Source organism: Bombina bombina, chromosome 5 (genome assembly GCF_027579735.1).
Source record: "Bombina bombina isolate aBomBom1 chromosome 5, aBomBom1.pri, whole genome shotgun sequence".
Lineage (NCBI taxonomy): Eukaryota > Metazoa > Chordata > Amphibia > Anura > Bombinatoridae > Bombina > Bombina bombina.
In genome coordinates this window covers 601,116,664-601,141,740 of record NC_069503.1, presented here as the reverse complement: position 1 = coordinate 601,141,740, position 25,077 = coordinate 601,116,664, and the positions used below count along the sequence as shown (strand labels likewise).

General features: G+C 41.7%; 1 protein-coding gene across 3 annotated transcripts in view; it reads left to right on the top strand.

The window, feature by feature from the left end:
* LARS2 (leucyl-tRNA synthetase 2, mitochondrial) overlaps positions 1-15,419 on the top strand; it is a 515,565-nt gene extending 500,146 nt beyond the window's left edge. For 2 of the 3 annotated variants that reach the window (XM_053714561.1, XM_053714560.1), the window contains one exon: positions 13,926-15,419. In XM_053714561.1, the coding sequence (XP_053570536.1) occupies positions 13,926-14,102 (177 nt within the window). In that variant the 3' untranslated portion in view covers positions 14,103-15,419. The remainder of the gene's footprint in view (positions 1-13,925) is intronic. The other variant, XR_008402566.1, reaches the window with a different exon arrangement.
* The last annotated feature ends 9,658 nt before the right edge of the window (positions 15,420-25,077 follow it).

The following is a 25,077-nucleotide window of genomic DNA, read 5'->3' as shown; positions in this document are numbered from 1 at the left end:
GAGACTCTTTGACCGATCAAAGGAGGCTGAAGCAGTTTTCAGCGTGTTCAAATCTTTAGTCTGTTCTGTGTCCTTCAGTAGCTCTTTGTATGGAAGTTCTAGGCCTAATGATTGCCACATCAGATGCTGTTCCAATTGCTTGGTTTGACATGAGGTTTTTTTCAGCTTTGCATGCTCCTGCAATGGTGCAGGGATCGTAAGCAGCTTTCTCAAATAATTTGTTTAGGCTACAGAAGAAGACAGTTCCTGTCTTGGTGGCTGGATCATTGGTCTTTTTTTTTTATTCAGGGGGCATTTGTGCATTCTTTCTGGACTGTGATCACAACAGATGCTAGTTGTTCAGGCAGGGGTTCATTCTGGGGTTCTTAGAGAGCACGGTGTGTTTGGTCTCCTTAGGAGGCGAGGTTACTAATAAATATTTTGGAACTCTGAGAGATTTTCAAGGCCCTTTAGAGTTGGCCCCTGTTGGAAAGGAAATCTTATCTGTGTTTTCAGTCAGACAATCTTACAGCTTACAGCAGTAACATATATCATTCATCAGGGTGGAAATCTTTAATCTTTGGTATGTGTGAAAGGACAGAATCCATTTTAACCCTGCATAACACAATATAGCTGCCTTTGCCCCTACAAATCTTAAATCTTTGGTATGTGTGAATTACCTTAAAAACATTCTTTTCTCTGTCTTCCATTTTGATAAGAAAGGTGTCATCTGCATTGTTTGATCAGGCCTTGTTTGTTCCTGCTGTAATTTATTACCTTTGCTAATTAGGATCATGTGACTGTTATTACCTTTAAATTGTATACCCTTAGCTTGTTACATCAAGCTTGCTTGTGAGATCAGTGCAGCATGTGTAGTTCTCAAGTGTGTTAGTTCATAAGTGTAGGGAGTTATAACAAGGGAGTTAGACAGAGTAGTGGACAACACAGAAAAAAGTGCTTTTACATTTCTCTAAATTAACTGCAAACATGCTACACTTTCTAATGTCTACATTAACCTTTTCCTCCCTTCTCCTTAAAGTCACAGCTCTTCCTTTCACGAACAACACTCAGATAATTCATATTTCTCCTTCTCTTCTACCTTCCCCCCTCTATAACACACATGAACTCTATTCCTATCTCATATCCCTCAGCCAGCCATGCTTCACTGATTCTAAACTTAAACACTCACATAAGACACATTCTCATCTCCTTTCACTCACCATATTTCTTCTTCTTGCAGCTGGGGATGTCTCACCTAAGCCAGGTCCACCCTCTGCTTCCCTCAATTCACTACCCCAAATTACACCTCATACACCTTGCCCACATAACCCTCTAAACCTCATTAACTGCACCTCTGTTAGTACACCCCAATTCTCTTGTGTCCTATGGAATTCACGCTCTGTATGCAATAAGCTTACATCTATTCATGACCTATTTATTTCACGTTCACTTAACCTGTTAGACTTCACTGAAACTTGACTTTCCTCCTCTAACACAACTGCTGTAGCCTCTCTGTCCTATGGCGGCCTGCACTTCAGTCATACTCCCAGACCAGGAGACAAACAAGGAGGGGGAGTAGGAATTTTCCTGTCTCCACACAGTACCTTTCACTGCATTCCTTCACCCCCTCTCTTTCCTTCTCATTATTTGAAGTTCATGCTATCTGCCTCTTCTCCCTTGTAGCTCTTCGTGTTGCAGTTATCTATATCTCTCTTGTAATGTCCCTTCTTTCATCTTAGGGGACTTAAACATACCCGTTGATAATCCTAACATGCCTGCTGCCTCTAAACTTCTATCCCTTACCACCTCTTATGGCCTGTCCCAGTGGACAACATCTCCAACCCACTGTGAAGGCAACTCCATAGACCTAGTCTTCACTAATCTCTGTGCCGTTTCCAACTTCCTTAACTTCCCCTTTCCACTCTCTGACCACCATCTACTAACTTTCTCTCTTACTCTAGCTACTACATCTTTGCAAGCCCCCAAAAAACTGCTACCTTGCAGGAATTTAAATGACTCGGATCTCACAGACTTTTCCACTCAACTGAATCCGCTGCTCTCCAACATTTCATCCCTCTCTTGCCCAAACCTTGTGGCTTTACAGTATTATTCAGCACTAAAATCAACACTTGACAAAGTTGCTGTCACCTCACGCCGCTCTAGCCGTTGCTAGGGGCGCGGCGTCTCCTTCCCTGCTCGTAACCAGGGACTGTGTCGGGTCCGGATGCGTGCAGCGCTGAGGTCATCGCCGCACGCTCCTCTTTCTCTTATGCCGGTCCTGACGCCTGTGGCGGGAATCCTGCGCTTATGTAAGTCTTTTCAAATCGATTTATCACTGCCCAAGTATAGGTGTTACTTTGTGTGCTCCTGGTGTGATAGATTGTTTGAACTCTGATTGCCTTATTGTTGCTGAACTCTGCTTGCCTGACTACTCTGCCTGTTAACCCCTAAATTGCTGTATTGATATACCGCTGCTGAACTCTGCTTGTCTGACTACTCTGCCTGTTGACCCCTGAATTGCTGGATTGATATACCTCTGCTGAACTCTGCCTGTCTGACCTCTCTGCTTGTTTAACCCCTATTGTCCTGGGTTGCCTCTCTGTTGCCAAACCCTGCCTGCCTGACCATTCTAGTGGTTTACCTTTGGACTGCTTTACCTTTACAAAACCCTGCCTGCCTTTCTCTGATTCCCTGCCTGTTGCCGCCGAAGACCATCCTGCCAGTGGTGAGTGCCACTTACCTCATCTTACAAACTTTCTTTGCTCTGGGATATTCCCTATAATTCCAGCTCGACGCCGGGATAAGAAGACTACTGGCCGAGTTCAGTCTGATATTGGAGTATCCCACGAGCATTACAGCTGCACCCTCCACTCTTCGACGTACATCAATCACTCGACGGCAACTGTGGCATACCAAGCAGACCAGATATCTTCAGCGATGTTCACGGGCTTCTGAACGGCAGTGGAGGATATCACGCACCTGTGCTGATTTCCGGCAATATAAAATCATCCTTAAGTCCTACAACTCTGCTCTCAGCCTGGCCAAACAAGTCTATTTCTCCTCCCTTGTATCATCTCACGCATCCTACCCCAGAAAGCTGTTCTCAACCTTTAACTCCCTTCTACGTCCACCTGCACCCCCACCCACTACCAACCTCACTGCTCAGATTATTGCTGATCACTTCAAAAATAAAATTGACACCAATAGAAAAGATTTATGCATCTCACACCCCTCAAACTTAGCAATCCTACCCACCCCTTCTATTAACAAAACTCTATGCTACTTCCCTCCTGTAACAGAGAAAGAAGTCTCTGTACTATTATCCTTGGCTCATCTCACAACCTGCCCACTTGACCATATTCCTTCACAACTTCTTCCCTCTCTCTCTCTCTGCTTCACTAACTTCTACCCTAACTCATCTCTTTAACCAATCTGTCACCGCTGGCACATTTTCTGATACCTTCAAACATGCGTCAATCATACCAATCCTAAAAAAGCTCTCGTTTAACCCCTCCACCCCTTCTAACTATCGACCGGTCTCCTTACTTCCCTTAGCTTCAAAATTATTGGAACGACTAGTCTATAATCGGCTAACTCAATTTCTCACAACTAACTCCTTACTTGATCCACTACAATCTGGTTTCCGCCCTAAACACTCAACAGAAACCGCTCTTACTAAAGTAACAAATTACCTTTTATCAGCTAAAGCAAAAGGCCACTACTCATTACTAATTCTTCTTGACCTGTCTGCTGCCTTTGACATAGTTGACCATCCAGCCCTCTCCTGGTTTGCCTCATATCTCTCAAAATGCTCGTTTTCAGTTTCCTTTAACAACATATCTTGTGATCCTATGCATCTCTCAGTTGGAGTAACACAAGGCTCTGTCTTGGGTCCCTTGCTTTTCTCTCTCTATACATCCTCCCTTGGAAAACTTATAGCCTCCTTTGGATTCCAGTACCACTCTTTACTCAACCAGATTTCCAACTGCCTTTCTGCAATTTCCTCTTGGATGTCTTCACACTACCTTTAACTCAATCTGTCCAAAACTGAGCTGCTTCTTATTCCCCCCCTCTTCGAGACATCCAACACCTGACATTTCTCTGATGGTTGGAGACTCTATTCTCAACACCTCACCAGGTCCACTGTATTTGGGTTACACTTGACTCAGAACTCACATTCAACCCACCTATACAAGTGCTTACCAAATCCTGCCATTCACACCTACGCAACATTTCCAGAATTCGTCCCTTCCTTACTCAAAAAACTACAAAAATACTTATTCATTCCCTCATTTTGTCACGCATTGATTGCAATCTACTTCTAAATGTCCTTCCAAAACACTGCCTCTTCTCCCTCCAATCTATTATGAATGCTTCTGCTAGACTCATCCACCTAAGTCGCTGATCTACATCAGCTGCTCCGCTCTGCCAGTCTCTACACTGGCTCCCCATACACTCCAGAATACAATTTAAAGTATTAACTCTAACTTACAAAGCACTCAACAGTCCCAACTATATTTCCTCTCTCATTGTGAAATATTCCCCATCCCGCCCTCTTCGATCAACCTCTGACCTACGTCTCTCCACTCCTTTTATCTCTACGTCCCACTCCCGTCTCCAAGACTTCGCACATGCTGCTCCTGTCCTCTGGAACTCTCTACCCTGCTCCATAAGACTGTCTCCAATCTTGTATAGCTTCAGACGCTCCTTGAAAACCCACCTATTCAGAGATGGTTTCATCTCTCCTTTATCTCTCATCCTAACCAAACTAATACATGAACTGCCTGACTCACTGCTGTAACTACAACCGATGTGACAAGCTACCCCCAACCTTATGTCTCTGCACCCTAAACCTGTAGACTGTGAGCTCTCCGGAGCAGGGCCCTCTTCCATCTGTACTAGATTTGTTTAGTTTTGTTATGTTTTTGTGTTTTATCACAAATCCTTGTCATTATATACCCCTATCACTATACCCAGCGCTACGGAATTTGGTCGCGCTATACAAATAAATGATAATAATAATAACTCATAGTTCTTTAGCCATGAAAGAAGTTTCTTGAATCCTTTCTTAGGCAGAGGACAATTGTTGTCTAATATATGCAGTTCCTATTCCAGGGGAGAGCAACTGGGAAGCAAATTTTCTTAGTCGTCAATCCCTGCATCCAGGAGAATTGTCTCTCCATCTAGATCATTTCAATCAGATTGTGGATCATTGGGGTCTCCCAAAGAGATAGATTTGATGGTTTCTCAGTTGAACAACAAACTTTTCAGGTACTTTGCGAGGTCCAGGGATCCTCATGCGGAATTTGTGGATGCTCTAGTAGCTCTATGGTCCTTTCATCTAGCTTATGGTTTTCCTCCTCTGGTTCTTCTGCCAAGGGTGATTGCCAGGATCAGACAAGAGGGTTCATCAGTGATATTGATTGCCCGGCTTGCCTATGTAGGTCTTGGTTTGCGGATCTGGTCCAGTTGTCCATTATGGCCACTTCCTCTGCGACAAGATCTGTCTCAGGGTCAGTTTTTTCATCAGGATCTAAAATCTGTAAGCTTGATGGCATGGAGATTGGAACATTTTATAATAAGGTTTTCAAGGCTTATATTTTGTGGTGTTTGGGTAATGGTTTTCCTGGCATTTTATTTAGAATTCCTAGGATTTTGCCATTTCTGCAGGAGGCTTTGGATATAGGTGTATCCGCCAGTTCCTTAAGAGGTCAGATTCCTGCTCCCTGGGAAGCCTGGTATTAAACTGATTTCTCCACCCTGGAGTCTTAATTTGATTTTGAAGGTTTTGCAGGTTCCTCCATTTAAGCCCATGCATAAGGTGGATGTCAAATGTTTTATCTTGGAAGGTTTTGTTTCTTTTGACAGTCTCTTCTGCTTGAAGAGTTTCTGAATTGTCTGCCCTTTCTTGTGACCCTCTTACCTTATTTTTCATCAGGATAAGGGAGTTTTGAGAAATAAGTTTGATGTCTTACCTAAGGTGGTGTCTTCAGATGAGTAGGAAAATTTTTGTTCCTTCTTTTTTGTTCTAATTCTAAGATCTCTATGGAGAAGCTTCTCCATAATTTGGATATTGTTAGAGCCTTGAAATACTATTTGCAGGCTAAGGATTTCAGGCAAACTTCTAGTTTGTTTGTTCACTTTTCTGGTTCTAGAAAGGGGCAGAAAGCTACGGCTATTTATTTGGAGTCTTGGCTTAAGCTTTTGATTCAGGCAGGTAAGTCTACTCCTAAACGGATTACTGTTCATTCAACCAGGTCACTTACCACATCTTGGGCATTTAAGAATGAGGCCTCTGTAGATCAGATTTACAAGGCAGCTACTTGATATTCATTGAATACTTTTACTAAATTCTACCATTTTTACGTTTCTTCTGACGCTGTCTTTGGTAGGAAGGTCCTTCAGGCTGTTGTTTCTGGTTAATGTTAGAATCCTTTTCTGCTTATTTTTCTTGTTTTTTTTTTTAATTAAAAAAAAAAGGACAATCTCTTTATTACAAAAATAATTATTTAATAGCAATAAAGATTAAATTAGATTATATATCATGCTTGTCATGCTCTCATTACTTGCTTTGCCATTAAAATAAAGTTACAACCCCATAAACAGTGCAGGGAGGGATGTTCAGCATTGCACAGTTATGAATACCTCAATCTAAGTACTACATGTATTCAGAAGTGACATCAAGAAGACTGATTTACTCATTTAAAATGTTGGCAACAGGTGCCCTTGAAGTTCATGCAACCTAGGTACTTGCCTGTGAAGAGTGTTTCCTTGGTTTTGCCCTGGACTTAAAAAACAATCGGTTCAATTAGGGTTTAAAGTGTAATTTTTAATGTCACTAAAGTTGTAATGGTTTAAATAAATAGATTACACATAAATTCATTGGAAATAGAGTTAGATTAGCCATCAAAATAATGGAAGCTTATTTAGACACAATTATACTATTCTGGGTATATAACTGAGGTGACTATAGTTATGAAATAAAACCTGTCACTGATTTTGCCATTATGTCAAAACTTAATAAATCTTAAGTGCCATTTTGTTAGAAATTGAGTGAGAGTCCATGAGTCCTGCCCTTTCTTTTTATTCAGGTGGCGGCAGTTCTTCTTTTGCCCCGCTTTATATTTCCTGCTTTTCTGTTTCCTCTATCTACTTGGCTATATGTATGTTTGTATGACTGAGGATTCAGGGTAAGTGGGAAGATTTAAAACTCTGGTACATTGTGGTGTTTTGTCTCCTCCTAGTGGTCAGGAGGGGAATTCCTACACGTGATGACTTGTGGTCTCTCACCATCATGAAAGAAATGAATTTATCGGATAAGCATAATTTCTCCTGTTAAGTGTGGTCAGTCCACGGGTCATCATTACTTCTGGGATATTAACTCCTCCCCAACAGGAAGTGCAAGAGGATTCACCCAGCAGAGCTGCTATATAGCTCCTCCCCTCTACGTCACACCCAGTCATTCTCTTGCACCCAACTAATAGATAGGACGTGTGAGAGGACTGTGGTGATTATACTTAGTTTTATACCTTCAATCAAAAGTTTGTTATTTTATAACAGCACCGGAGTGTGTTGTTCCTTCTCTGGTAGAATTTGAAGAAGAATCTACCTGAGTTTTTTGTATGATTTTAGCCGGCGTAGTTAAGATCATATTGCTGTTCTCGGCCATCTGAGGAGTGAGGTAAACTTCAGATCAGGGGACAGCGGGCAGGTTAATCTGCAAAGAGGTATGTAGCAGCATATTATTTTCTGACAATGGAATTGACTGAGAAAATTCTGCCATACCGATATAATGTAAGCTCAGCCTTAAATGCAGTAGTAGCAACTGGTATCAGGCTGTCATGTATGTATATTTTACACTTCAGTATTCTGGGGAATGGCACTTCACTGGGATAATACTGTATGCATAAGACTTTAGCCTAATTTGCAGTGACTAGCAACAGGCTTTCTAATGTCATTTCATTTATTTGATGTTAAACGTTTTTGCTGGCATGTTAAATCGTTTAATTTTCTGAGGTACTGGGTGAAAAAATGTTTTGGGCACTGTTTTTTTCCACTTGGCAGTCGTTTTATTTAATTTAAGACAGTTTACTGATCTCCCTCACTGTTGTGTGTGAGGGGGAGGGGCCTATTTTGGCGCTTTTGCTACGCATCAAAAAATTCAGTCAGAAGTCTCTTGTCTTCCCTGCATGATCCGGTTCGTCTCTACAGAGCTCAGGGGTCTTCAAAACTTATTTTGAGGGAGGTAATCACTCACAGCAGAGCTGTGAGATTGTAACTGACTGTGATAAAAAACGTTTATTTCTGTACTTTTTTTCTGCTATTCAGGGTTAGTTATCCATTACTAATGGGGGCAATCCTTTGCTAAAATTGTGTTTTTACCAGAAAAGATTTGATGTTATAGTTTCTCAGTTTATTATTTCTCAACTGTCATAACTTTTTTCTGTGCTTCTTAAAGGCACAGTACGTTTTCATATTATTTGTAAATTACTTTGAAAAGTATTTCCAAGTTGCTAGTTTATTTGCTAGTGTGTTAAACATGTCTGATTCAGAGGAATATCTCTGTGCTATATGTGCTAAAGCCAAAGTGGAGCCCAATAGAAATTTATGTACTAATTGCATTGATGCTACTTTAAATAAAAGTCAATCTGTACAAATTGAACATATTTCACCAAACAACGAGGGGAGAGTTATGCCGACTAACTCGCCTCACGTGTCAGTACCTGCATCTCCCGCTCGGGAGGTGCGTGATATTGTAGCGCCGAGTACATCAGGGCGGCCATTACAAATCACATTACAGGATATGGCTAATGTTATGACTGAAGTTTTGGCTAAATTACCAGAACTAAGAGGTAAGCGTGATCATTCTGGGGTGAGAACAGAGTGCGCTGTTGATAATAGGGCCATGTCTGATACTGCGTCACAGTATGCTGAACATGAGGACAGAGAGCTTCAATCAGCAGGTGACGGTTCTGATCCCAATAGAATGGATTCAGACATTTCTAATTTTAAGTTTAAACTCGAAAACCTCCGTGTACTGTTAGGGGAGGTATTAGCAGCTCTAAATGATTGTAACACCGTTGCAATCCCAGAGAAATTATGTAGGCTGGATAGATACTATGCGGTACCGGCGAGTACTGACGTATTTCCTATACCTAAGAGGCTTACAGAGATAATTACTAAGGAGTGGGATAGGCCCGGTGTACCCTTTACCCCCCCTCCTGTGTTTAGAAAAATGTTTCCAATAGACGCCACCACACGGGACTTATGGCAGACGGTCCCTAAGGTGGAGGGAGCGGTTTCTACTCTGGCTAAGCGTACCACTATCCCGGTGGAGGATAGCTGTGCCTTTTCAGATCCAATGGATAAAAAATTAGAGGGTAACCTTAAGAAAATGTTTGTTCAACAAGGTTTTATATTGCAACCCCTTGCATGTATTGCGTCTGTCACGGCCGCGGCCGCTTTTTGGTCCGAGTCCCTGGAAGAGACTCTTGACTCAATAACTATAGATGAGATTTCAAACAAGCTTAAGACACTTAAGCTAGCTAATTCATTTATTTCGGATGCAGTAGTACATTTAACTAAACTTACGGCTAAGAATTCCGGATTCGCCATTCAGGCACGCAGAGCACTGTGGCTAAAATCCTGGTCAGCTGACGTTACTTCTAAATCTAAATTACTTAACATACCCTTCAAAGGGCAGACCTTATTCGGGCCCGGGTTGAAAGAAATTATCGCTGACATTACAGGAGGTAAAGGCCATGCCCTGCCTCAAGACAGAGCCAAACCTAAGGCTAGACAGTCTAATTTTCGTTCCTTTCGGAATTTCAAAGCAGGAGCAGCATCAACTTCCTCTGCACCAAAACAGGAAGGAGCTGTTGCTCGCTACAGACCAGGCTGGAGACCTAACCAGTCCTGGAACAAGGGCAAGCAGGCCAGGAAACCTGCTGCTGCCCCTAAGACAGCATGAATTGAGGGCCCCCGATCCGGGAACGGATCTAGTGGGGGGCAGACTTTCTCTCTTCGCCCAGGCTTGGGCAAGAGATGTCCAGGATCCCTGGGCGTTAGAGATCATATCTCAGGGATACCTTCTGGACTTCAAATCCTCTCCCCCAAAAGGGAGATTTCATCTGTCAAGGTTGTCAACAAACCAAATAAAGAAAGAGGCGTTTCTACGCTGTGTACAAGATCTTTTACTAATGGGAGTGATCCATCCGGTTCCGCGGTCGGAACAAGGACAAGGGTTTTACTCAAATCTGTTTGTGGTTCCCAAAAAAGAGGGAACTTTCAGGCCAATCTTGGATTTAAAGATCCTAAACAAATTCCTAAGAGTTCCATCGTTCAAAATGGAAACTATTCGGACAATCTTACCCATGATCCAAAAGGGTCAGTACATGACCACAGTGGATTTAAAGGATGCTTACCTTCACATACCGATTCACAAAGATCATTACCGGTATCTAAGGTTTGCCTTCCTAGACAGGCATTACCAGTTTGTAGCTCTTCCATTCGGATTGGCTACGGCTCCAAGAATCTTCACGAAGGTTCTGGGTGCTCTTCTGGCGGTACTAAGACCGCGAGGAATTTCGGTAGCTCCGTACCTAGACGACATTCTGATACAAACTTCAAGCTTTCAAACTGCCAAGTCTCATACAGAGTTAGTACTGGCATTTCTAAGGTCGCATGGATGGAAGGTGAACGAAAAGAAGAGTTCTCTCTTTCCACTCACAAGAGTTCCCTTCTTGGGGACTCTTATAGATTCTGTAGAAATGAAGATTTACCTGACAGAAGACAGGTTAACAAAGCTTCAAAATGCATGCCGTGTCCTTCATTCCATTCAACACCCGTCAGTAGCTCAATGCATGGAGGTGATCGGCTTAATGGTAGCGGCAATGGACATAGTACCCTTTGCACGCCTACATCTCAGACCGCTGCAATTGTGCATGCTAAGTCAGTGGAATGGGGATTACTCAGACTTGTCCCCTACTCTGAATCTGGATCAAGAGACCAGAAATTCTCTTCTATGGTGGCTTTCTCGGCCACATCTGTCCAGGGGGATGCCATTCAGCAGGCCAGACTGGACAATTGTAACAACAGACGCCAGCCTACTAGGTTGGGGCGCTGTCTGGAATTCTCTGAAGGCTCAGGGACAATGGAATCAGGAGGAGAGTCTCCTGCCAATAAACATTCTGGAATTGAGAGCAGTTCTCAATGCCCTTCTGGCTTGGCCCCAGTTAACAACTCGGGGGTTCATCAGGTTTCAGTCGGACAACATCACGACTGTAGCTTACATCAACCATCAGGGAGGGACAAGAAGCTCCCTAGCAATGATGGAAGTATCAAAGATAATTCGCTGGGCAGAGTCTCACTCTTGCCACCTGTCAGCAATCCACATCCCGGGAGTGGAGAACTGGGAGGCGGATTTCCTAAGTCCTCAGACTTTTCATCCGGGGGAGTGGGAACTTCATCCGGAGGTCTTTGCCCAAATACTTCGACGTTGGGGCAAACCAGAGATAGATCTCATGGCATCTCGACAGAACGCCAAGCTTCCTCGTTACGGGTCCAGATCCAGGGATTTGGGAGCGGTTCTGATAGATGCTTTGACAGCACCTTGGACCTTCGGGATGGCTTATGTGTTTCCACCCTTCCCGATGCTTCCTCGATTGATTGCCAGAATCAAACAGGAGAGAGCATCAGTGATTCTAATAGCGCCTGCATGGCCACGCAGGACTTGGTATGCAGATCTAGTGGACATGTCATCCTGTCCACCTTGGTCTCTACCTCTGAAACAGGACCTTCTGATCCAGGGTCCCTTCAAACATCAAAATCTAATTTCTCTGAAGCTGACTGCTTGGAAATTGAACGCTTGATTTTATCAAAACGTGGTTTTTCTGAGTCAGTTATTGATACCTTAATACAGGCTAGGAAGCCTGTTACCAGAAAGATTTACCATAAAATATGGCGTAAATACTTATATTGGTGCGAATCCAAGAGTTACTCATGGAGTAAGGTTAGGATTCCTAGGATATTGTCTTTTCTACAAGAAGGTTTAGAAAAGGGTTTATCCGCTAGTTCCTTAAAGGGACAGATTTCAGCTCTGTCCATTCTTTTACACAAACGTCTGTCAGAAGTTCCGGACGTTCAAGCTTTTTGTCAGGCTTTAGCTAGGATCAAGCCTGTGTTTAAAACTGTTGCTCCACCATGGAGTTTGAACTTAGTTCTTAATGTTTTACAGGGTGTTCCGTTTGAACCCCTTCATTCCATTGATATCAAGCTGTTATCTTGGAAAGTTCTGTTTTTAATGGCGATTTCCTCGGCTCGAAGAGTCTCTGAGTTATCTGCCTTACATTGTGATTCTCCTTATCTGATTTTTCATTCAGACAAGGTAGTTCTGCGTACTAAACCTGGGTTCTTACCTAAGGTGGTCACTAACAGGAATATCAATCAAGAGATTGTTGTTCCATCTTTGTGTCCTAATCCTTCTTCGAAGAAGGAACGTCTGCTACACAATCTAGATGTAGTCCGTGCCCTGAAATTTTATCTACAGGCAACTAAGGATTTTCGACAAACGTCTTCCCTGTTTGTCGTTTATTCTGGTCAGAGGAGAGGTCAAAAAGCTTCGGCTACCTCTCTCTCTTTTTGGCTTCGTAGCATAATACGGGTAGCCTATGAGACTGCTGGACAGCAGCCTCCTGAAAGAATTACAGCTCATTCTACTAGAGCTGTGGCTTCCACTTGAGCCTTTAAGGATGAGGCTTCTGTTGAACAGATTTGCAAGGCTGCAACTTGGTCTTCTCTTCATACTTTTTCCAAATTTTACAAATTTGACACTTTTGCTTCTTCTGAGGCTGTTTTTGGGAGAAAGGTTCTTCAGGCAGTGGTTCCTTCCGTAGAAAGAGCCTGCCTGTCCCTCCCGTCATCCGTGTACTTTAGCTTTGGTATTGGTATCCCAGAAGTAATGATGACCCGTGGACTGACCACACTTAACAGGAGAAAACAAAATTTATGCTTACCTGATAAATTCCTTTCTCCTGTAGTGTGGTCAGTCCACGGCCCGTCCTGTTTTTTATGGCAGGTCTAAAAAAAATTTAAATTATACTCCAGTCACCACTGCACCCTTTGGCTTCTCCTTTCTCGTTGGTTCTTGGTCGAATGACTGGGTGTGACGTAGAGGGGAGGAGCTATATAGCAGCTCTGCTGGGTGAATCCTCTTGCACTTCCTGTTGGGGAGGAGTTAATATCCCAGAAGTAATGATGACCCGTGGACTGACCACACTACAGGAGAAAGGAATTTATCAGGTAAGCATAAATTTTTTTTTTAATTTTTTTTTTTTAAAACACACACAGTTTTGCAGAGTGGGGTCTCTATAAACGTATCATTGGTTATCATGTCCCTAAACCAATTTTTTAAAATAAAGCCCCTATAAATGATTTAATAACAAGGGGATTACTGTGGTAGTAGTGATCACCTGGTGTAACTAAATGTGCATTTACTTGAGCAGAGGCTTATGGGAGCCACTATGTGCAAATCAAAGTTTTATATAAATATACCCAAAGGCCCTTATACAACCTACATTTGGCTATAGAGTTTAGGAGAAAAACACACACACATGTTGTTTAAAAACCTTGTTTATTATTTTTTATAAAAATATCAATTTTTTCACACTTTTTGTTGTAGATTTCTCACGCCATAATATATACATAAAATAATTGTATAGTTTAACTCTGTTGGAAGAACACAAAACATAGTTTGTGTGGGTTTCTCACTGAAAAAATACTTCCAGTAGTGCTTAAATGTGAGCAACATAAAATATCCAAAACATCTCAGCATAGGGGTTGTGAAATGGGTCAGCAGCTAAGGGGGTTAAGTTGATTGCACATTTTAGTTTTGGTGTTCTTATATTTTATGTAAATATACAAATGACCATTATTAATGTGGTTTTCAGGTTAACAACAAGGCCTGTGGTAAAGTCATGGTACCACACAATGTCTCTCGGGATTCAGAGAAGGTGCAAAACCTGGTGCTGCAAAGCGAACTTGGAGGAACACACCTACAGGGTCGTACCATAAAAAAAGTGATTCTCTCCCCAAGAACTTCCCTCATCAACTTCCTTATAGATTGAGACATGATCATCATTTTTACAACAAAAAGATAGGGGTGCTGTCTGTACAACTGTCTTGTATTTTGCTGACCCACGGAGGAAGTAAGCACCAATCAGGGGTATTCTTTCATATATGTTTTCTCATGGGTCATTTGTATCATGAAAAAGTAATGGACTTAAAAGGACAACAAATGGGAAATAAATTATTAGAAATGCAACTGGTAAAAACGTTTTTCTGATTGCTGAAAGTTATATCACTTAGAAATCTGTTAATTTTATGGTTCTAAAAATGCTGTATGAAAAACACTGATCTGTCTCGTGTATTATTATATTGTTATACTGGAACTGAGTGATGTAGGCAAACCCGAATACACCAAAAAAGGTGACAATCCAAAACTAGTGTATTAAATATTGTATTAAATTTCTAAATCTCATGTTACTGATATCTACAAAATAATGCAATGTATTTATTTTTACCTGTAATTGTTGATTGGTTTACAGCCAAAAAAAGTCTTGAGTATTCCTTATTTACATGACACCTTTCTATTTTATTCTTTCAATTTTTTTAAATGTACTTAGAGGGATATTAAAGCCATTTTGTATTTATCACATTAAAATAGGTCTCTGATTTGTAGCGTGGGTTTTTTAGCTCAGGTTGGAAAGTCATTATTTTATTCATCCTGTAAGATCCAAACTTAAATTAGGAATATAAAGAGACATGTCCCATAGAGGTAGACTGTATAAATCTGTATATTTATAATAAACTGCAGCTCACACAGTTGATGCCTTGATATTTAATTTTAATAATGTCAGACCCTAGTCATATTAATTTCATTGTAGGCATTTTCTCCCTATTGTTTTAGATGTTCTCTAGGGGCTTTACAACACTGATTCATCACACTTATTCTACACCTTTCCATCCTGCATATCACCCTTTTGTCTAAGCTCCTTCATTATTCCTTCAATTTGGCAGCTTGTTGGCATGGACAGTATGGTGAAGCAGTTTATAGAATCGCAGCACACTAGATTGTAAGCAAATGTACCTTAGTTAGTTTTCTATTAGTTTATCCTGCGTTGTCTTAAGCTTGTTTCTTTTCTTCCCAACCTTCTCTTTTAGACTGGAATCTTAAGAGCCTCTCTACATGTACTGTGTGTGGTGACATAGCATATGGATATTATCCCTGGAATACTGACCTAGCTGTTATTAAAATCCATTCCCCCCAGATACACCTTTCTCGCTGAACTAGGTGTTCAATTAAAGACACTCCCATTAGCCTTGACTGGCGTGTGATAGGCCAAACCCCATTTGAAATGAGAATAAAATTAGGAAACACTCTATCATTTTCTCTTCTCTCTTCTTTTATCCTGCTCCTGCTGAAAAGATGGATGATGTTGGACACATTAGAGAATTCCTGGGATATAAATTCTGTGATTATTTTAGCAGTGTTGCACAAATTGGGGATGTGGTAGCTAGTTGCCCTGTATTAATTATGTGGACTGTTTTGCTGTAAGTAATATATATATGTGTGTGTATATATATATATATATATATATATATATATATATATATTAGGGCTGGGCGATATGACCAAAAAAAAATCGCAATTTGTTTGAAAAAAAACCTTGATTGAGATTTAATCGCGATTTTATTAAAAATGACTATAACACCTTCATTTATCATTAACCAATTTATTTAACACTACCGAATCTTAATGTACATGTTTATCAATGTCCAATACACTATTTGAGCATAAAAATACAAAACAGAAAAAAGTTACAATAAAATTTGCTGCCTGTGATGTGATAAAATAGTAGCCACTAGCCAGTTATTAGGTCTTATGACACACAAGTTCACACAACATTCATGTTTTATTGGACAGTCATTCTAACAGTGTGGACACAGTGGTATGATTAACATATGAAGCAGTGTAAGCATGGAGAAACCTGACAATTGCTCTTTACAGCAGTATGACTTGTAAAGTTCTGTATATATAAATAAATATAAGTGCAGTTAGCAGTAAAGTAAGTACAATTAATGCACACACTGCTGCATGTGTTATTCATTTTAGGAGTTACTGTCCGTCCAGGGAAACATGAGGGATATTGCATTGACAAGGTCAATCCTGACATCCTGCAGCCTGTCATATACAATCAAACACTAGTCACAGCTATTCTGTAGTAGTAGATCTATATAAAAGACCACTAAAAAGTAGAACACATCAACACAGTTATATACAGGAGGTAGTAGTACATAACAAGTTAACTCAAAACATACAAACAAAGCTAATTTAAATGAAATTATCTGGCCAGTTCTTACCACATTGCCCATGTTTTCTTGGGCAGTCAGTGTACCTGTGGTAAGAGTAACATATGAGCAGTGTGTGCAGCATGTAGAAAGAAACCTGAAAAGTGCTGACTGAGGACTATCCAGCTCCAGCTGCATGATTTGTGTTTCTAAGTAAAGGTAGTACAATGCAGCACACTGCTGCATGTGTTAGTCATTTAGCTGAGTGACTGTCCATGAAAACATGGGGAATGTGGCATTGACAAAGTCAATCCTGACATCCTGCAGCCTGTCATATTTCATTAATTTTTATAGCTATAGCTGTAGTACAGAACACAGTAAGAAGTAGAACACCAGTTATAGTTAGAGTAACTACTACAATACATAATACAAACAACTGAACTCAACACACACACAGCTAATTGAAATGAAAATAGCTGTCTTACCACATTGTCCTTTGTTTTCTTGGGCACTGGGCAGTCAGTCTAGCTGTGGTATGAGTAACATATGAAACAGTGTATGCATTGCATGCATGGAGAAACCTGAAAACTGCTAAGTGTGCAGCAGCATGATGTGTGTTCTGTTTCTAAATTCTAAGTACAGTAAAGCTATTACAATGCACACTGATGCATGTGTTAGTTATTTAGCTGAGTGACTGTCCAGGAAAACATGGGAGATGTGGCATTGACAAGGGCAATCCTTACATCCTGCAGCCTGTCATTACATAATGTTTTACAGCTCTAGCTGTAGTACAGTACACTTAGAACATTGGTAGTTAGAGTACAACTACAATACATAATACATTACAAATAAGTAAACTCAGTAAACACACACAACAGCAAATTGAAATTAAATTAGCTAGACAGTTATTACCACAACACATTCTGCATTTTTTCTTGGCCAGTCAGTCTATCTGTGGTATGAGTAACATGAAGAAGTGTACAACTACATGGATGGAGAAACTTGCAAAGTATGTACTGTGCAGCACTGATTTGTGTTTCTAAGTGCACAATAAGGTAGTACTTAGTACAACGCACACTGCTTCATGTGTTAGTAATTTAGCTGAGTGACTACTATCCAGGAAAACATGAGGGATGTGGCATTAATAAGGTAAATCCTGCAACCTGTTTTTAACATCCATGCATCAACTAATAGCAGCAGCACTGCAGCATAGTACAGTAAGAGTACAAACATTATTCAAGATTAAAACAGAGAATACAATAGAAAAACATAGGAATTTGGAAGCTGGCCTGCCCTGGTTATGGCATTGGCCATCGATATAGCCAGAATACAGTCAGTGCACAAAGTGCTTGTGCATTTTCATACAGAAGAGAAATGTGAATAACTAAGTATTTGAGCTCACAAGATCATAATGGGTTTTTTTGTCATAGTGAGTGACACGTTAAGTAGTACAACCATAACATAGAGTTTGTAAAAGCAGGGCCCATGAAGGAATTGTAATAATTTTTTTGTAATAGTAAATAATTTAGTAATATACGGCTGGATTTAGAGTTCTGCGGCCAAAGGGGTGCGTTAGCTACAGATGCTTTTTTTCCCCGCACCTTTTAAATACCGCTTGTATTGAGAGTTGACAGAAGGGCAGCGTTAGGCTCCAAAAAGGGAGCATAGAGCATAATTTACCGCCACTGCAACTCTCAATACCAGCGGTGCTTACGGACGCAGCCAGCTTAAAAAACGTGCTCGTGCACGATTCCCCCATAGGAAACAATGGGGCTGTTTGAGCTGAAAAAAAACCTAACACCTGCAAAAAAGCAGCGTTCAGCTCCTAACGCAGCCCCATTGTTTCCTATGGGGAAACACTTCCTACGTCTGCACCTAACACCCTAACATGTACCCCGAGTCTAAACACCCCTAACCTTACACTTATTAACCCCTAATCTGCCGCCCCCGCTATCGCTGACCCCTGCATATTTTTTTAACCCCTAATCTGCCACTCCGTACACCGCCGCCACCTGCGTTATCCCTATGTCCCCCTAATCTGCTGCCCCTAACACCGCCGACCCCTATATTATATTTATTAACCCCTAATCTGCCGCCCCCAATATCGCCGCCACCTATCTACACTTATTAACCCCTAATCTGCCGACCGGACCTCACCGCTACTATAATAAAGTTATTAACCCCTAATCCGCCTCACTAACCCTATAATAAAAAGTATTAACCCCTAATCTGCCCTCCCTAACATCACCGACACCTAACTTCAAGTATTAACCCCTAATCTGCCGACCGGACCTCACCGCTACTCTATTAAATTTATTAACCTCTAAAGCTAAGTCTAACACTAACACCCCCCTAAGTTAAATATAATTTCTCTTGTAAGGTGTATCCAGTCCACGGATTCATCCTTTACTTGTGGGATATTCCCCTTCCCTACAGGAAGTGGCAAAGAGAGCACACAGCAGAGCTGTCCATATAGCTCCCCCTCTAGCTCCACCCCCCAGTCATTCTCTTTGCCGGCTCTAAGCATTAGGGTCTCTCTCGGGAGGTTAAAGTGAATGTGGTGTTAGAATTGTAGTTATTATCTTCAATCAAAAGTTTGTTATTTTAAATGGTACCGGTTTGTACTATTTACTCTCTAGCAGAAAAGTGATGAAGATTTCTGCTGAGAGGAAGATAATTTTAGCATGTTGTAACTAAAATCCACTGCTGTTCCCACACAGGACTGAGGAGTACCAGAAAACTTCAGTTGGGGGGAACGGTTTGCAGATTAGGCTGCAATAAGGTATGTTCAGTCATTTATTTCTAGACAAGACTGAGATAATGCTAGAAGAGACTGACAATATCCCCATGAGGGGAGGGTAAGCTATGTTCAGAGACTTAGTAAGGAATTGAATGCTTACATAACAGGGCTAATTATGCTGGTTGACACTAATTCAGGGCAATCGATTGTTTTTTAGGAAAATATCATTTGTAAGACACTTTGAAAGTCCTTTTGGGTTCTATCTGGGGTTATTACCCACGTGGCTATTTTTTTTTATTCACTTAGAAGTGGTTTCTTAGGCCTCACAGCTCCGGAGTGGAGTGGGAGGGGCCTAATTTCGTGCCTCAGATGCGCAGTTAGAATTGCATAGAAGTTCATGCTGCTTCACATGGAAGGTCCTGCTGCTATTTGAGGGCCTAAAGGAAGCTATATTCCCCCAAACCTGGTCCCTAAGGGCAGGTAGGGCCACAGCAGTGCTATGGCAAGGTGCTGTAGTAATTTTAACCGGTTGTTGGCTTTAGGCTGCTCCGGTTTGGGCATTAAGGGGTTAATCGTTTTGCTTGCTAGTGGTGCAATCTTACTAAGGCTTTGGGTACATACTGTGAAAATTTCAAAAAGATTACTGCATTTTTCACTGTTTTGCAAAATTGTGTGCCTTTTTTATCTCTTAAAGGCACAGTAACGTTTTTTTCAAATTGTGTTTTTTAATTGATTAAAGTGATTTCCAAGCCTGTTTGTGTATACTACTAGTCTGTTAAACATGTCTGACACCAAGGAAAATCCTTGTTCAATGTGTTTAGAAGCCATGGTGGAACCCCCTCTCAGAATGTGTCCCACTTGTACTAATATGTCTATACACTTTAAAGATCATATTGTTGCACTTAAGAATGTGGCCCAAGATGATTCTCAGACTGAAGATAACGAGGGTAGCCCGTCTACCTCTCCCCAAGTGTCACAACCAGTTACGCCCGCTCAAGCGATGCCTAGTACTTCTAGTGCGTCTAACCCTTTTACATTACAAGACTTAGCGGCAGTCATGGATAATTCTCTTGCAGCTTTCTTATCTAAACTGCCTGTGTTACCTGCAAAGCGTGATAGCTCTGTTTTAAGAACAGATTATGAGCATTCTGACTCTTTGGTAGTCGTATCCGATATACCCTTACAACGCTCTGAAGTGGGAGCGAGGGATTTGATGTCTGAGGGAGAAGTCTCTGATTCAGGAAGGGTTCCTCCTCAGACAGATTCAGATACATTGGCTTTTAAATTTAAACTAGAACACCTCCGCGTTTTACTCAGGGAGGTATTGGCTACTTTGGATGACTGCGACCCTTTGGTGGTCCCAGAAAAATTGTGTAAAATGGACAAGTACCTAGAGGTCCCTGTTTACACTGATGCATTTTCGGTCCCTAAGAGGATTGCGGATATCGTTACTAGGGAGTGGGATAAACCAGGTGTCCCCTTAGTTCCCCCTCCTGTTTTTAAGAAAATGTTCCCCATATCTGACCCCATGCGGGACTCGTGGCAGACGGTCCCTAAGGTGGAGGGGGCTGTTTCTTCACTTGCTAAGCGCACAACCATACCAATTGAAGACAGTTGTGCTTTTAAAGACCCTATGGATAAAAGGTTAGAGGGTTTACTTAAGAAAATTTTTGTTCAACAAGGTTTTCTTCTCCAACCTATTGCCTGCATTATTCCTGAAACTACTGCAGCTGCTTTTTGGTTTGAGGTGCTGGAAGACTCGCTCCAGACGGAGACCTCATATGAGAAAATTATGGATAGAATTAAGGCTCTAAAGCTAGATAATTCTTTTATCACAGACGCCGCTTTCCAAATAGCTAAGTTAGCGGCAAAAAATTCAGGTTTCGCCATTTTGGCGCGCAGGGCGCTATGGCTAAAGTCCTGGTCGTCCGATGTGTCATCAAAATCCAAGCTTTTGAACATCCCTTTCAAAGGAAAGACCCTCTTCGGGCCTGAATTGAGATTATTTCAGAAATCACCGGGGGGAAAGGCCATGCTCTCCCTCAGGACAAGTCCTTTAAGACAAAGAACAAAGCTAATTTTCATTCCTTTCGTAATTTCAGGAGCGGCCCCGCTTCATCCTCTCCGGCTGCAAAGCAAGAGGGTAACTCTTCACAGCCCAAGGCAACCTGGAAACCTTACCAGGACTGGAATAAGGGTAAACAGGCCAAAAAGCCTGCAGCTGCCACCAAGACAGCACAAAGGGGTAGCCCCCAATCCGGGACCGGATCTAGTAGGGGGCAGACTCTGTCTCTTCGCTCAGGCCTAGGCAAGAGATGTACACGATCCTTGGGCGTTAGAGATTGTATCCCAGGGATATCTTCTAGAATTCAAGGACTCTCCTCCAAGGGGAAGGTTCCACATTTCTCGTCTATCTACGGATCAGACAAAGAAAGAGGCGTTTTTACGCTTTGTAGAAGATCTACATACCATGGGAGTGATCCACCCAGTTCCAATTGCGGAACAAGGGTTGGGTTTTTACTCAAACCTGTTTGTGGTTCTCAAAAAAGAGGGTACTTTCAGACCCATCCTGGATCTAAAAATTCTAAACAGATTCCTCAGAGTCCCATCATTCAAAATGGAGACCATTCAGACAATCTTACCAATGATCCAGGAAGGTCAATATATGACTACCGTGGATCTAAAGGATGCATACCTACACATTCCTATCCACAAAGATCATCACCAGTTTCTCAGGTTCGCTTTTCTGAACAAGCATTACCAGTTTGTGGCACTTCCCTTCGGCTTAGCCACTGCTCCCAGAATTCTCACAAAGGTGCTAGGGTCCCTCCTGGTGGTTCTAAGACCGCGGGGCATAGCATTGGCGCCTTACCTAGACGACATCTTAATTCAGGCGCTGTCTTTCCAAAGAGCCAAGTCTCACACTGAGATTGTTTTGGCTTTTCTGAGGTCTCATGGGTGGAAGGTGAACATCAAAAAGAGTTCTCTTTCCCCTCTCACAAGGGTTCTCTTCCTAGGGACTCTAATAGACTCGGTAGAAATGAAAATATTTCTGACGGAGGTCAGAAAGTTAAAACTCTTAACTACTTGCCGAGTTCTTCATTCCATTCCCCGGCCATCTGTAGCTCAGTGCATGGAAACAATCGGATTAATGGTAGCAGCAATGGACATAGTCCCTTTTGCTCGGATACACCTCAGACCACTGCAACTATGCATGCTCAAACAGTGGAATGGGGAGTATGCAGATTTGTCTCCTCAAATTCAGTTGGACCAGGAGACCAGAGATTCTCTTCTCTGGTGGTTGTCTCAGGATCACCTGTCTCAGGGAATATGTTTCCACAGGCCAGAGTGGATCATTGTAACGACCGACGCCAGCCTGGTAGGCTGGGGTGTGGTCTGGGACTCCCTGAAAGCTCAGGGCTTATGGTCTCGAGAAGAAACTCTTCTCCCGATAAACATTCTGGAACTGAGGGCGATATACAACGCTCTTCCGGCATGGCCTCAACTAGCTGCGGCCAAATTCATCAGGTTTCAGTCGGACAACATCACGACTGTAGCTTACGTCAATCATCAGAGGGGAACAAAGAGTTCCCTAGCGATGACGGAAGTAACCAAGATAATCAGGCGGGAGGAGGATCACTCCTGCCATCTCTCAGCAATTCACATCCCAGGAGTAGACAACTGGGAGGCGGATTTTCTAAGTCGTCAGACTTTTCACCTGGGGGAGTGGGAACTCCACCTGGAGGTATTTGCCCAGCTGACTCAGCTATGGGGCACTCCAGAATTGGATCTGATGGCGTCCCGTCAGAACACCAAACTTCCTCTCTACGGGTCCAGGTCCCAGGAACCCAAGGCGGTATTGATAGATGCTTTAGCAGCGCCTTGGTCCTTCAATCTGGCTTATGTTTTTCCACCGTTTCCCCTTCTCCCTCGTCTGGTCGCCAGAATCAAGCAGGAGAAGGCTTCGGTGATTCTGATAGCACCTGCGTGGCCATGCAGGACTTGGTATGCAGACCTAGTGGACATGTCATCTGTCCCACCATGGACACTGCCAATGAGGCAGGATCTTCTAATACAGGGTCCGTTCAAGCATCCAAATCTAATTTCTCTGCGTCTGAGTGCTTGGAGATTGAACGCTTAATTCTATCAAAGCGTGGTGTCTCTGAGTCAGTTATAGATACCCTGATTCAGGCTAGAAAGCCTGTCACCAGGAAAATCTACCATAAGATATCGCGGAAATATCTCGGTTGGTGTGAATCCAAGGGTTACTCATGGAGTAAGCTTAGGATTCCCAGGATACTGTCTTTCCTCCAAGAAGGATTGGAGAAAGGATTTTCAGCTAGTTCCTTAAAAGGACAGATATCTGCTCTGTCTATTCTGTTACACAAGCGTCTGGCAGAGGTACCAGACGTTCAAGCGTTTACTCAGGCTTTAGTCAGAATCAAGCCTGTTTATAAACCTGTGGCTCCGCCATGGAGTCTAAATCTAGTTCTTTCAGTTCTTCAAGGGGTTCCGTTTGAACCTTTACATTCCATAGATATTAAGTTGTTATCTTGGAAAGTTTTGTTTTTGGTAGCTATCTCTTCTGCTCGAAGAGTCTCAGAGTTATCTGCCTTACAGTGTGATTCACCTTACCTGGTGTTCCACGCAGATAAGGTAGTTTTGCGAACCAAACCTGGTTTTCTTCCTAAAGTTGTTTCTAACAAGAATATTAACCAGGAAATTGTTGTTCCTTCTCTGTGTCCTAACCCTTCTTCGAAGAAGGAACGTCTGTTACACAATCTTGATGTGGTTCGTGCTTTAAAGTTCTATTTACAAGCAACTAAGGATTTTAGACAAACATCTTCCTTGTTTGTTATCTATTCTGGTAAGAGGAGAGGTCAGAAAGCGACTGCTACCTCTCTTTCCTTTTGGCTGAAAAGCATCATCCGTGTGGCCTATGAGACTGCTGGCCAGCAGCCTCCTGAGACTATTACTGCTCATTCTACCAGAGCAGTGGCTTCCACATGGGCTTTTAAAAATGAGGCTTCTGTTGAACAGATTTGTAAGGCAGCGACTTGGTCTTCGCTGCATACTTTTTCCAAATTTTCCAAATTCGATACTTTTGCTTCTTCGGAGGCTATTTTTGGAAGAAAGGTTTTACAAGCAGTGGTGCCTTCCGTTTAAGGTACCTGTCTTGATCCCTCCCTTCATCCGTGTCCTAAAGCTTTGGTATTGGTATCCCACAAGTAAAGGATGAATCCGTGAACTGGATACACCTTACAAGAGAAAACAGAATTTATGCTTACCTGATAAATTACTTTCTCTTGTGGTGTATCCAGTCCACGGCCCGCCCTGGCGATTAAGTCAGGTAATAATTTTTTGCTTAAACTACAGTGACCACTGCACCCTATGGTTTCTCCTTTTTCTTCCTAACCTTCGGTCGAATGACTGGGGGGTGGAGCTAGAGGGGAAGCTATATGCTGTGTGCTCTCTTTGCCACTTCCTGTAGGGAAGGAGAATATCCCACAAGTAAAGGATGAATCCGTGGACTGGATACACCACAAGAGAAAGTAATTTATCAGGTAAGCATAAATTCTGTTTTTTATCTAACAAAATAAATTAACTCTTATTAAATAAATTATTCCTATTTAAAGCTAAATACTTACCTGTAAAATAAACCCTAATATAGCTACAATATAAATTATAATTATATTGCAGCTATTTTAGGATTAATATTTATTTTACAGGCAACTTTGTATTTATTTTAACCAGGTACAATAGCTATTAAATAGTTAAGAACTATTTAATAGATACCTAGTTAAAATAATTACAAAATTACCTGTAAAATAAATCCTAACCTAAGTTACAATTAAACCTAACACTACACTATCAATAAATTAATTAAATAAAATACCTACAATTATCTACAATTAAACCTAACACTACACTATCAATAAATTAATTAAATAAAATACCTACAAATAAATACAATTAAACTAACTAAAGTACAAAAAATAAAAAAAGAACTA